The sequence below is a fragment of the Dipodomys spectabilis genome, unplaced genomic scaffold (genome assembly GCF_019054845.1).
Source record: "Dipodomys spectabilis isolate Male_0828 unplaced genomic scaffold, ASM1905484v1 ptg000076l, whole genome shotgun sequence".
NCBI classification, from domain to species: Eukaryota; Metazoa; Chordata; class Mammalia; order Rodentia; family Heteromyidae; genus Dipodomys; species Dipodomys spectabilis.
The window spans coordinates 6,295,343-6,306,526 of NW_024870753.1; the positions used below are offsets into that span (position 1 = coordinate 6,295,343).

At 53.0% G+C, this 11,184-nt stretch overlaps 1 protein-coding gene across 1 annotated transcript; it reads right to left on the reverse strand.

The window, feature by feature from the left end:
- Positions 1-432: 432 nt before the first annotated feature.
- Scn2b (sodium voltage-gated channel beta subunit 2) lies at positions 433-10,392 on the reverse strand. Its single transcript, XM_042682998.1, has 4 exons — positions 10,316-10,392; positions 2,805-2,971; positions 2,077-2,287; positions 433-632 (listed from the first exon to the last, which is right to left on the reverse strand). The coding sequence occupies exons 1-4, from the start codon at positions 10,383-10,385 to the stop codon at positions 433-435; spliced, it is 648 nt and encodes a 215-aa protein (XP_042538932.1). The 5' UTR covers positions 10,386-10,392.
- Between the last annotated feature and the right edge of the window lie 792 nt (positions 10,393-11,184).

The following is an 11,184-nucleotide window of genomic DNA, read 5'->3' on the forward strand; positions in this document are numbered from 1 at the left end:
CAGCGAGGCCAGTGCAGGGCCTTTCTGATGCAGCTCCAGACCGCCCTGGGCACGGAACACCCCCAGCCCCGGCCCAGGTGCTCTCTAAAGCCACCCCCAGACCAAGCCCTGGACAGTCTGGCTGGCTGACCACCCTACCACTGCTCACCCTCCCCCATGGTCTTTGTGGGACCCCCCCACAGGCCTCCTGCCTCCTCTCTGGGACTGGCAAGTTGGAGCCCCTTCTCCCCTCTCCCCAGGGCCCCACACAGCCCAAATGCCATGGGAGTTGTCAGATGGACGAGGTGGGTCACACTTGGGGCAGGGTGGGAGACATAAAGTGAGGGGTTCAGGAGGCCCCAGGTTGGGATAAGCACACCAAGAGAGGGCAGGCAGGGTCGCGCTGTACAGGGCAGAGTGGGGGCGGGGCGGGGGCCGCAGGGCAGCCGCCCGCTACTTGGCACCATCGTCTGCGTTGCCCTCGCCATCCGTCTTGCCCTCCTCCTCCGTCTTCAGGTCGTCCGTGCTCAGCTTCTGCTCTTTTTTCCTTCTCACACACTTGACCACCATCAGCACCAGGATGACCACAGCCAGGAAGCCCCCCACAGAGGCCCCCACGATCACTGCCACAGTGGAGTCCCGCTGTGGGGGCGCTGGAGATAGAAGAGAAGCAGACAGGCTGAGCAAGAGCCTCTCCCCGGTCTCCCCAAAGTAGAGTGGTCCCGAATTGATTCTTCTCCAGGTGCAGGATTTTAGTCAAAACCAAAACCCAGGCCCCACACCAGGGGCCCACGCCTGTCATCCTAGCTACTCAGGAGGCTGAGATCTGAGGATTGTGGTTCACAGGCAGCACAGGCAGGAAAGTCTGTAAGACTCCTAGCTTTAATTAATCATCAAAAAGCAGGAAATGAATATGTGGCTCAAATGAGCACCAGCCTTGAGCAAAAAAAGAAAAGAAAAAAGAAAGCTGAAGGAGAACACAAGGCCGAGAGTTCAAGGCCCAGTATTGGCACCAAAATAAGAGCAAACAAAGAAACACACACAGAAACACACACAGAAACACACACACACACACACACACACACACACACACACACACACACACACACACACAAGCAAGCGACCTCTAGGGCCTCTACCTCCCCAGCGCCTCCAGAGGAGACAGTAGGATGGAGCGTTTAACAGCACGTACTCTGAGCCCAAACAGACCCAAGTGTGAGTCCTGATGATGCAATTTCAGAACTATGCAACTCTCTCGCCTTGGTTTTCTCATCTGTAAAATGGGGTTAATAATAGTTTCTCCCTGATGAAGTGGGGTTTTTTGTTTTGTTTTTTGGCCAATCATGGGGTTTGAACTCTGGGCCTGAGCACTGTCCCTGAGCTCTTCAGCTCAAGGCGAGCGCTCTACCACTTGAGCCACAGTGCCACTTCTGGTTTTCTGGTGGTCCATTGGAGATAAGAGTTTTACAGACTCCCACCTGGGCTGGCTTTGAACTACAACCCTCAGCTCTTAGCCTCCTGAGTAGCTGGGATTAAAGGTGTGAGCCACCAGCACCCAGCTTCCTGATGAAGTTTGATGAAGATAAAATAAGGCATATAGAAGTCTTAGCCCTATATCTGAGATAGGGTAAGTGACCAGACAGTAGAAGCTGCATTACTATTATTTTGTTTTTGCTTTGTTTTTGTCAGTTGTGGGGCTTGAACCCATGGCCTAGGTGCTGTCCCTGAGCCTCTTTGTGCTCAAGGCTAGGGCTCTACCACTTGAGCCATAGCACCACTTCCAGTTTCTGAGTGGAGATAAGAGTCTCATGGGGATTTTTCTACCCGGGCTGGCTTCGAACTGCAATCCTCGGGCCTCAGCTCCTGAGTAGCTAGGGTTACACCAGCACTTAGCTGCATGACTATTATTAAAATGGTGATCAAGATCAATACCATCCTAAGGACTCTCAGGTGTGTTCCGTCAGGGACTGAGAAAAGCCCCAGGTGCACTTGCCCACACAAGCTGTCCCTCTATCCCCAGCCTTCCCGAAGTGCCTGAAGAGCTAACTGGGTGGAGGAAGTCCAGGGACCCTAGCAGCCTGGCCCCCCGGCCCTCACCTTCCAGAAGGACCTGCAGGTTGATCTTGCCGTGGCCTCGATGGCGGTCAGGCGGGTTCATGATGTAGCAGTTGTAGATGCCCTCGTCTTCCAGCCTCACATTTTTCAGCGTCACTGACACATCGTACTTGCTGGGGTTCCCTGAGAACTCTAGACGGCCTTGGAACCGATCCAGCTTCAAGTTAATGATCTTCATTCGAAACTGGAGAAACTGGGGGGCCGCAGAGGACAGGTAGGATGGTTGGGTGAGTAAGAAGCAACACGGGCCAGTGGCTGGCGGCTCACACCTGTAAGGAGGCTGAGATCTGAGGACGGCAGTTCAAAGCCAGCCTGGGCAGGAAAGGACGTGAGACTCATCTCCAACGAACCACCAGAAAACCAGAAGTGGTGCTGTGGCTCAAAGTGGTAGAGCACTAGCCTTGAGCAAAAGGAGCTCAAGGCACTGAGTTCAAGCCTCACGACCACCACCAACAACAAAAAAGAAGCTACAAGGACTGGGAGACACACCCTCCCCCAAGCATGCTCACCTAGCCAGAGACAGTTACCCCTAAAAGAGCTACCCAGGCCTCCCGTGTGTACCCAGGTACACAGGAGTGCCAAAGCTCTCAGGAGCAGACAGCTTACCCAGAGTCCTGTGGGGCTGTGTCCAGGGCCAGAGCAGGTGAAGAGAAAATGGGTTTCATGCTGCAGGGCTGTAGGCTCCCCACCTCCCTACCCACAGGACTCACCATCTCCTCCGAGCAGTTGCTACACTCCTGGTAAGTCCAGTTCAGGGAGAACTGTTTGTGGTTCACGGTGTAGCAAGAGTTGAAGGTGCAGGACAGGCGGGCATCCGAGCCGTTCATGATGTTGAGCGTGGTGGGGACCGTGACTTCCATGCTCCGCCCCGACGGCACTGCAGACAAAGCCATGCGCTGAGGAGGATGCCGATGGGGCGGAGGAGGGCCTGGTCCTCTGTAACCAGAGGGTGGCCACAGGGAGGGAGGCAGGGCAGGGCTGGGTCCCCGGTATCTGCACTTAGTCAGGAGCAGGGAGGCAGAGCAAATCGGGGACCGGATGTGGTCCTTACGGTCAAGGAGAGTGAGGAACAGAGGGAGAGGGAGAGACACCACACGGGATCCCCCCAGCCTCTTCTAAGACCATTGCCACACAGCCTGTCTACCTCACCCCTGTCTTGTCAAGGCTGCTTGCCAGCTGAACAAGGGGCTTCGTGGTGCTTGCCTCAGTTTCCCCCATTCTGCACCACTTCCAATCATCCTCAGTGGGCCAACGCCCTCTGTCAGAAGTCTTCGTTTCCTGCTCTGACAGGCAGGAAAGAGGGCAGCAAGCAGTAAGAGGGGCAAGGTGACCCGGAAAAGGCCCCATTCCAAGGACCCATGGATGGGCTATAGGGACAGAGAACATTCTGGAGTTACCAGAAAACACCACAGCAAAGAGCTGGTGCAGGCTGACCAGGGGCAGAGGAGACGCAGGAGGCAGAAAGTAGGTCCCGCAGATTCTGTGGAGTCCTGGATGAGGACTAGATATGGCCCAAGGCCTAGGTGCAGGAGCTGAGGAAGACTAGGTCTTCCTCACAGTAAAGCAGGGCAGAGTCTAGGGGAGGAAAGTGAGGTGTAGAGGACATGCCGTTGAAGGATGAACTGTTTTCAGGGCCAGGAAAACACCTCTTTAAATGTCACACCAGACAACCCCATTGCCTGACCCCATTCTCCTAGGCTTGACTCCAAGGTTCTCATCCCCAATGACAAAATTAAGATGAATAGGGCTGGGGGTTCCTGGCAGAAACGAAGCCCTGAGCTCTGTGCCCAGCATAGTAACCATCAGCATCATTCATTCACTCACCACACATTTACAAAGAATCCACCAGGCACTCAGTGCCAGGCCCTTCGTTAAGCCCTGAGGCTACCATGAGGATCACCAGGACATATAGTCACTGCAGCCTGGGACTTGTATTTTGGTGAGGAGGACAGACCACAACAAAGAAAAAGGAAGACTGTAGTTAGGAGGATTCACATGTGGTATGGCGTGTGAGGAGTTGCTATGGTCAGGAAAGATGATCCCAGAGGACGGCATTCAGGCAGCGCCTAAGTCTAGGGAGGAAGCCATTAGAAGTTTGGAAGGAATCAAGTTCCAAGACAGCAGGAACATAAAGGGCCACGTTCCCCAGGTTGGAATGACCTTCAGACATCTGAGGAAGAAGCAGCAGAATGAGCAAGGTGGTGTGTGGTGGGGCTTGAGGTCAAAGAGAGGCAGGGACCGGGCCACCGGAGGCCAGAGCACAGAGTGGGAGGTGCTCTTCCGGGGCCATACCCATCCCTGGAGGGCCTGAGGGTGGGGCGGCTGGGGGAGAATAACGGCTGTGGACAGGGGAATGGCACAGAGAAGGAAGCTTCATTCCACTTGGTTTCCATCTCAGCCCCAGCCTCAGTCAGCTGGGAGAACGTGGGCAAGCTCCTTCACCTCTCTGAGCCTCAGCCGCCTCCTCCGAAAAACCCAGCCGATGACACCCATCTCTGGGCTGTGATGATAACTAAAATAAGCAGTCAGTGTTCAGCAAGTGGTAACTGCTGTTCCCCTAAATTCTCCTCGGGAATAGGAAGGGTTTCGGAGGAGAGGTGGGGGAGGCTCTGGGCCTAAGGGCACCTTGGAGACTGCCTCTCCAGCAATCCCTCACAAACCCCCTGGATCTGACACAAGGAGGGGCTCCTGGTTTGCAAACTGGCCCCACTGCTGGCCCCAGCCAGGCCCAGGGCTGCCTGCCCTGCAAGCCTGCAAGCAGAGAAACCAGAGCCTGCTCCGAGCATCGTTCTGCTCAGCCCATCCCGGTGGGCCGGGGGCCAGAGCAGGCAGCACGAATGGAGGACCAGAGATGATCTGCACTGCTCTGACTCTGGAAGTCGCTGTGGAGCCCTGGCTAGAGGTACAGGTGATGCAGAGCTGCAGGGCCAAGGACTCCAGTTATGTGTTGAAAGGGTTCATTAGAGGAGCAGCCATCAGGAAGGCTGCGGGGGCCCCCACCAGGAGGAACAAAGCCCAGTTCCCTTCCCTGCTCTTTCAGATCCAGTCTGAAAGCACCTGGCACAGCACCAGCAAGGAGGAGGTGTACAGCACCACCCACTGCAGAGGCTGAGATCTGAGGGAAGGAGCTAATAAAGGTTTGTCCTGAGTTTACCTTTGACCCAGGAACGCCATGCCTCTCTATCCCCTTCCCCTGCACGGGCCTCAGCCCCTCTGCCCCTCTTCTCCTCCAGAACAAACGGCTCTGTGAAGATGGCTGGACCAGTGCAATCTACTTCCCTTGGGCTTCCTTCTCACCTCCGCAACCCTGGGCAGCACTCTGGTTGTGAACTCGCACCTCCTCCCTCCATCCCCAATTCACTTCATCCTAAGGAGCCAGCACTCTGCTGGGTAAGGGGGAAGAACTATAGGGAGGTTTCTTTTCTGACCAGCGGCAGGTGCAATGCGGGTCCTGCAGAAGACCAGGAGGGACATGCATGCCCTCTAGTGGTGGTAGAGGTCAAACATCAAGTCCCATCTGCACAGAGAGGAAAGGATCAGCAAACTAGAAGAAGCCAGCCAGAGCAGGGGGGTGGGGTGGGGTGGGGAAGGGGGAGGGGCTTTCAGGGCTGTAGATCTGCTAAGAGGGGCCATCAGAGAGATGCCAAGAATAAGGCCAAGCTGACACCACAATAACTGTTCCTGTCTGTTAGTCCAAGATTCAGCCTATACCCCCAAACAGAGGCTCAGGGGACTCAGGGGTGAGGCCTCAGGCCTTCTAGCTGTCTAGCATCTCATTAAAAAAATCAGGAGCCAGGCCCTGGTGGCTCATGTCTCTAATTCTACCTACTTAGGCGACTGAGATCTGAGGATTGTGGTTCAAAGCCAACCTGGGCAGGAAAGTCTGTGAGACTCTTTTCTACAATTAAGCACCAGAAAACTAGAAGTGGAGCTATGGCTCAACATGGTAGAGCACTAGCTTTGGGCAAAAGAGCTCAGGGACAGTGCCCAGGCCCTGAGTTCAAGCCCCACAACCAACCAAATAAAATTTTTTAATTAATTAATTAAAAATCAGGAACCCATCACTCATGGTGGGAACTACGAGCATAATCCTGGTGTCTTGGTGAGTTCTGCTGCTTCGGGAAGGTAACTTGGGGTCCACGTCACCTCCTTTAACAACAATCCTTTCCTGATGAGGAGACAGAGTACAGAAATCAAACAAACAGCGCAAGCTCCCAGCTAGTAAGTGAAAAAGCTAGAATTTGAACTCGTGCTGCCTGGCTTCCAGACAGGATTGAGGGGTCTGAGCTGAGTAGGAGGATGGTTGCTATTCAGAGGTATCACAGGAATCAAGGTCTCCTGCTGCCAACAGGCAGGTCCGGCCCCAAACCTGCCAGCCCTCCCCCTTTTCTGTGCAACACTACAGCTGGCAATCATTCTGTTGTAAGGACCGCCCCCTATGAGGACTCACCATCTTCCTAAAGTTCCTACTTAGACTAGAACTGAGACCAGACCAGGGCCTGAGACTTCTAACTCACAGAAAGGAAACTGTGATCACAGAGAGGCAGTAAGAATGTGGTTTCTGGTCTTAGCTCCCTTTGTCACATAGGATCCTCGGCCCCTCTTCTCCAAGGCACATCTGCCCCCTCGGGCCACAGACACCCTCCCCGCCACCCATGGTTCCAACTGGCCCATCTTGCAGAGATCCTCTGACAAACACCATGTCTTGCAGAGACTGGAAGTTAATTCTCCTCGGTTCTTCTGGCAATCTACAAGGTACATTCCTTTTGCTCTTGATTTAAATTATACCTAGGCAGCACCCAGAACTGCTCCTGCATCCCAGGTGAGTGAAACATCTAGCCCCTCTTCCCTGTGGAAAGCTTCACCTGCCTGCCACCACTCAGACCCCCTGCCCAGGAGCCCCTCCCCCTGCCCAGGAGCTCCTCCCCCTGCCCAGCCCACCTGACCTCCTGCTTCCCACCCCCACTCCTCCAGGGGCTCCCTCTTCTGCTGTCAGGAATAAGTCCTAGCTCCTAGATGTGGCTTTCAACCCTTTTGCTGCCGCAGGGCAGCCCACATTCCAGCCTCGACTCCGGTTTGTCCGTGTATGCTACACTCCAGTGACCCCAGAGTTGTGATTTTTCCTGTCAGCACCTTCCCTTCCCTCCTCCAGGCCTTGGCACGTGTTTTAGCTTCCAGCGGAAGGCTCTGTCACACTGCCCTGGGGTTCTCCCATGAAACCGTTACTCTTGCATCACAATGTGGGTGCCCTGTCCTCTCCCAGCCCTGTTTCTAGCTTTTCCACGTGACTTGGAGGCAGAAGAGCAAAGTGATCGAGACAGGGGTTCTAGGAGGCTTGGCAAGGTAGCTAAGTTTCCAGCACATAGGTTTCCTCATCTATAACACAAGGGACAATTTCAGGACTTAGGTCGGAGGGCTGTGGTGAGGATTAAATGACTTCCTACATACAGAGAGCCTGGCGTGGTGCCTGGTCCATAGTCCTTGGCAAAAGATGGCTGCTCTGATCACCATTGTTATGGCTCTTCCAGTGTTGCACATTGCCTGTGGACCTCAAAGGGCTCGGGGGAATGGCTTATTATTCATCTGGTATCCTTGGCATGTGGAGTAGTAGACAGCACACACCGAAGCGCTCAATGGAATTCTGTTGCCAGAGAGGAAGACATTTCTTCCTCACTGTCTGCAACCCTGCCCCAGGAGCAATGTGCAGCCAGCTAGAGATGAAGGATACCGGATTCTACTTTCTTTCTTTTTTTTTTTTTTTGGTCGGTCATGGGGCTTGAACTCTGGGCCTGGGCGCTGTCCCTCAGCTCTTCAGCTCAAGGCGAGCGCTCTACCACTTGAGCTACAGCGCCACTTCCGGTTTTCTGGTGGTTTATTGGAGATAGGAGTCTCACTGTCTCTCCTGCCCAAGCTGGCTTTGAACTGCGATCCTCAGATCTCAGCCTCCTGAGTAGCTAGGATTACAGGCGTGAGCCACCAGTGCCCGGCTTGGATTCTACTTTCCAAACACCACCCAGACTTTAGTGACCAGGCCAGTGACTGCAAAGTCAATGGTCTCGAGAAAAACTCTAGAGCACACAGCATTCTGAACATGATGAACTAAAAATCTAGTCTCTCTGTCATGAATACAACCATCTGCCTCCACCTACCTCTCTTCACCCACTGTCACCCAGCATTTAAGACATCCTTACAGGCTGGGAAGGTGGCTCAGTGGTAGAGTGCTTGCCTTGCACGCATGAAGCCCTGGGTTCAATTCCTCAGTACCACATACACAAAAAAAGCCAGAAGTTGTGCTGTGGCTCAAGTGGTAGAGAGCTAGCCTTGAGCACAGAGAGGCCCAGGGACAGAGCCCAGGCCCTGAGTTCAAGCCCCAGGACTGGCAAAAAAAAAAAAAAAAAAAATCTTTCCATCCTGGTGATCAGTACTACGACAACCACCCAAGCCTCCTGTCCACAAAACCCTTAGCCTTGAGTGCCAGGAGCACGTGACATCATAGCTTCAAGTTCAAGGCCTCCATCCCTGCACACACCTCCCTTACTCAGGTCTGTTAAAGCTTTTCCTTCTTCCAACCCTCAGAGCCCTTACACCTCCATCTCTTCATCCCAAACTCCATCCCCTCCCAAGCCTGGACTCCTGGGCCTGATCCTGGAGCCTCTCACTGCTGCACCTAAAGGCTTGGTTTCCAGTCTGGCTCCTCATGTGTAGGCCATTCACCTTCCCCTCTTCCCCTCACCTGTCTTGGGTCCATTTCCATTAATACAGCAGTTCCATTTCTTGAACATTGGGGGCGGTAGAGCCCAATGTTTGAGAGAACGTGCTGAAATCAGGCAAGTGGAGGTTCAAATCTCAGCTCACTTTATGCTAGTCGTGTGATCTTCTCCGTGTCTGTTTCCTTCCTGCCACACTAATAATCATAGTAGCTACCTCTAATGGTTGCCGTCAAGACTAAACAAGACATGTCTTGCCTGAGCTGGTACAAAGCCTTCAGAAAGGTCAGCTACTGTTGGTCCTTGCTGGGCGTCAGGTCACAAGCTCACCAGGCAGGTGACACCCCCAGTTACCAGAAGCTCAGAGAAGTTTAGTAACTTGCCCACAGTCATGAAGAAAAACAAATGTGGCTTTAAACCCAGCTCCGATTCCAGCATTGCTATTCTGTTGTTAAATATGCCAAATAAGACAGCAAAGGTAACAGTTTTTATACAGGCTGCCAGAAGCTCTGCAGGTCTCTGTTTTGTACTTCTGCCCAATACCCACCAGAGACTTAGACAGACAGACAGACTTGTCATTTATTCCCATCCACAATCCTTGGATTTGACCCTCTGCCACTTGTCCAGCAATGAGTAAGTTTAGGAGCAAGAATGAAACTATCTATAAAGCAGGCTTAAAAACAACTTTCTAGACCAGTCCTCCCCCCCCCCCCCCGCCGACCCCCAGGAAGTCTATAAATGATCAAATATGAAGTTGACATCAGGGGCCATCTTCGGGCCGGACAGTCTACGTGTGGTTTTATAGGACCACAACCTCCCTCAGGCCATGGGTTGGATTGTTTTCCTGGATGCCTTCTCTCTCCTCCTCCTCAGCACCTCGCCCAAGCCAGGGATGCTGCTTTCTCCAGGAGCACCAGCTCCAAGAGTCCTCCCCCCCACACCAGACCACCCCACAGCCTGCTTCCCGCCTGCCCCCACATACTCCAACTACCCAGCCCGGAAGAGCTTCCAGAAGCCAGACCCACGCTCAACTTTTCCATCCCCAGCTCTCCCACTCCCACTCAGCTGAAGGCTCTACATCCACCAGATCCCAAGAACCTGGTAGAAGTTGGTGGTTGTTGTTTGGTTTGGTTTTGAAGATGCCAGTTAGTCTCACACCCACAACAGTCAAAAACTTAAAAAATAAATAAATAGAACACCTTGAAGAGACTCTGTGGCTGGCCAGCCTGCACCCCACCCCCACGCCCGTCCACGACAGGGAAACCCAAAGAAAACTCACTGCCCTGGGTAATTTTTCACCCCTGGCCACACTCATGCCCTGACCCCACATTGCTGGGACCCAGGTAAGTGTGGGCATTCTGCAGCCCCAGCCGCGTCCTGTCCCCGGCGCGGCTCCTCCCTTCCCAAGGACACAGAGGGAAGCTCAGCAGCATCTCTTGGCCTCCTCCCCGCCCCACTCTTCCAGCCGCTGCACCTTTGAACCCTCGGAGCATGCAGAGGTGGGTCTAACTTACCCAAAGTGAAAAAGAGACTGAGCCCCGTGAGACTGAAGGCAGGGCGAGGTAACCAGGCGTCCCTGTGCATTTTCAGAGACTGAGGGTGGGCTAGGGGAGAGGGTGATGTGAGAGACCCAGGACCCAAGAGAGGAGTGGTTGATGCTAAAACGAAAACAAAAACCAAAAAAAAAAAAAGAAAGAAAATGCACAGATGTACTTCAAAGATAAATATACAACATTAAGGAAGCTTTATTTCCATCTCTCTAATATGGCCGACTTATCTGTGGCTGCTAAAAAGAGAGGTGGAGGGGGGAGTGTATAAGGGAGAGAGGGAGAAAAAAAAAGAGGGGGGGATGGAGTAAATATTGTGGTTAGTGGATTTCAAAAAGCAGGTGGGAGGGCATAAAAAGTCTTCCTAGAAAGAACTAAGTAGCCAGATATTTTTACCCTCTGAAATAAGAACTAAATCAAATCTTGCCTTTCTACTGCACTTGGATTAGCTTTTGGATTTCAGATAACTATTAGAGGAATCCATTTATTATTTCAAAGCTGCCTGTAACAGGGAAGTTCTTTTCATCATTTAAGAATCCCATCCTAAGCTGGGCGCCCGTGGCTCACACCTGTAATCCTAGCTACTCAGGAGGCTGAGATCTGAGGATCATGGTTCCAAGCCAGCCCAGGCTGGAAAGTTCGTGAGACTCTTATCTCCAATAAACCACTAGAAAACCGGAAGTGGTGCTGTGGCTCAAGCAGTAGAGCTCTCGCCTTGAGCTGAAGAGCACAAGGACAGAGCCCAAGCTCAGAGTTCAAGCCCCACTACAAAAAAAAAAAAAAGAATACCATCTTAGCTAGGTGAGCCTGCGTAGCTCATGCCTGTAATCCTAGCT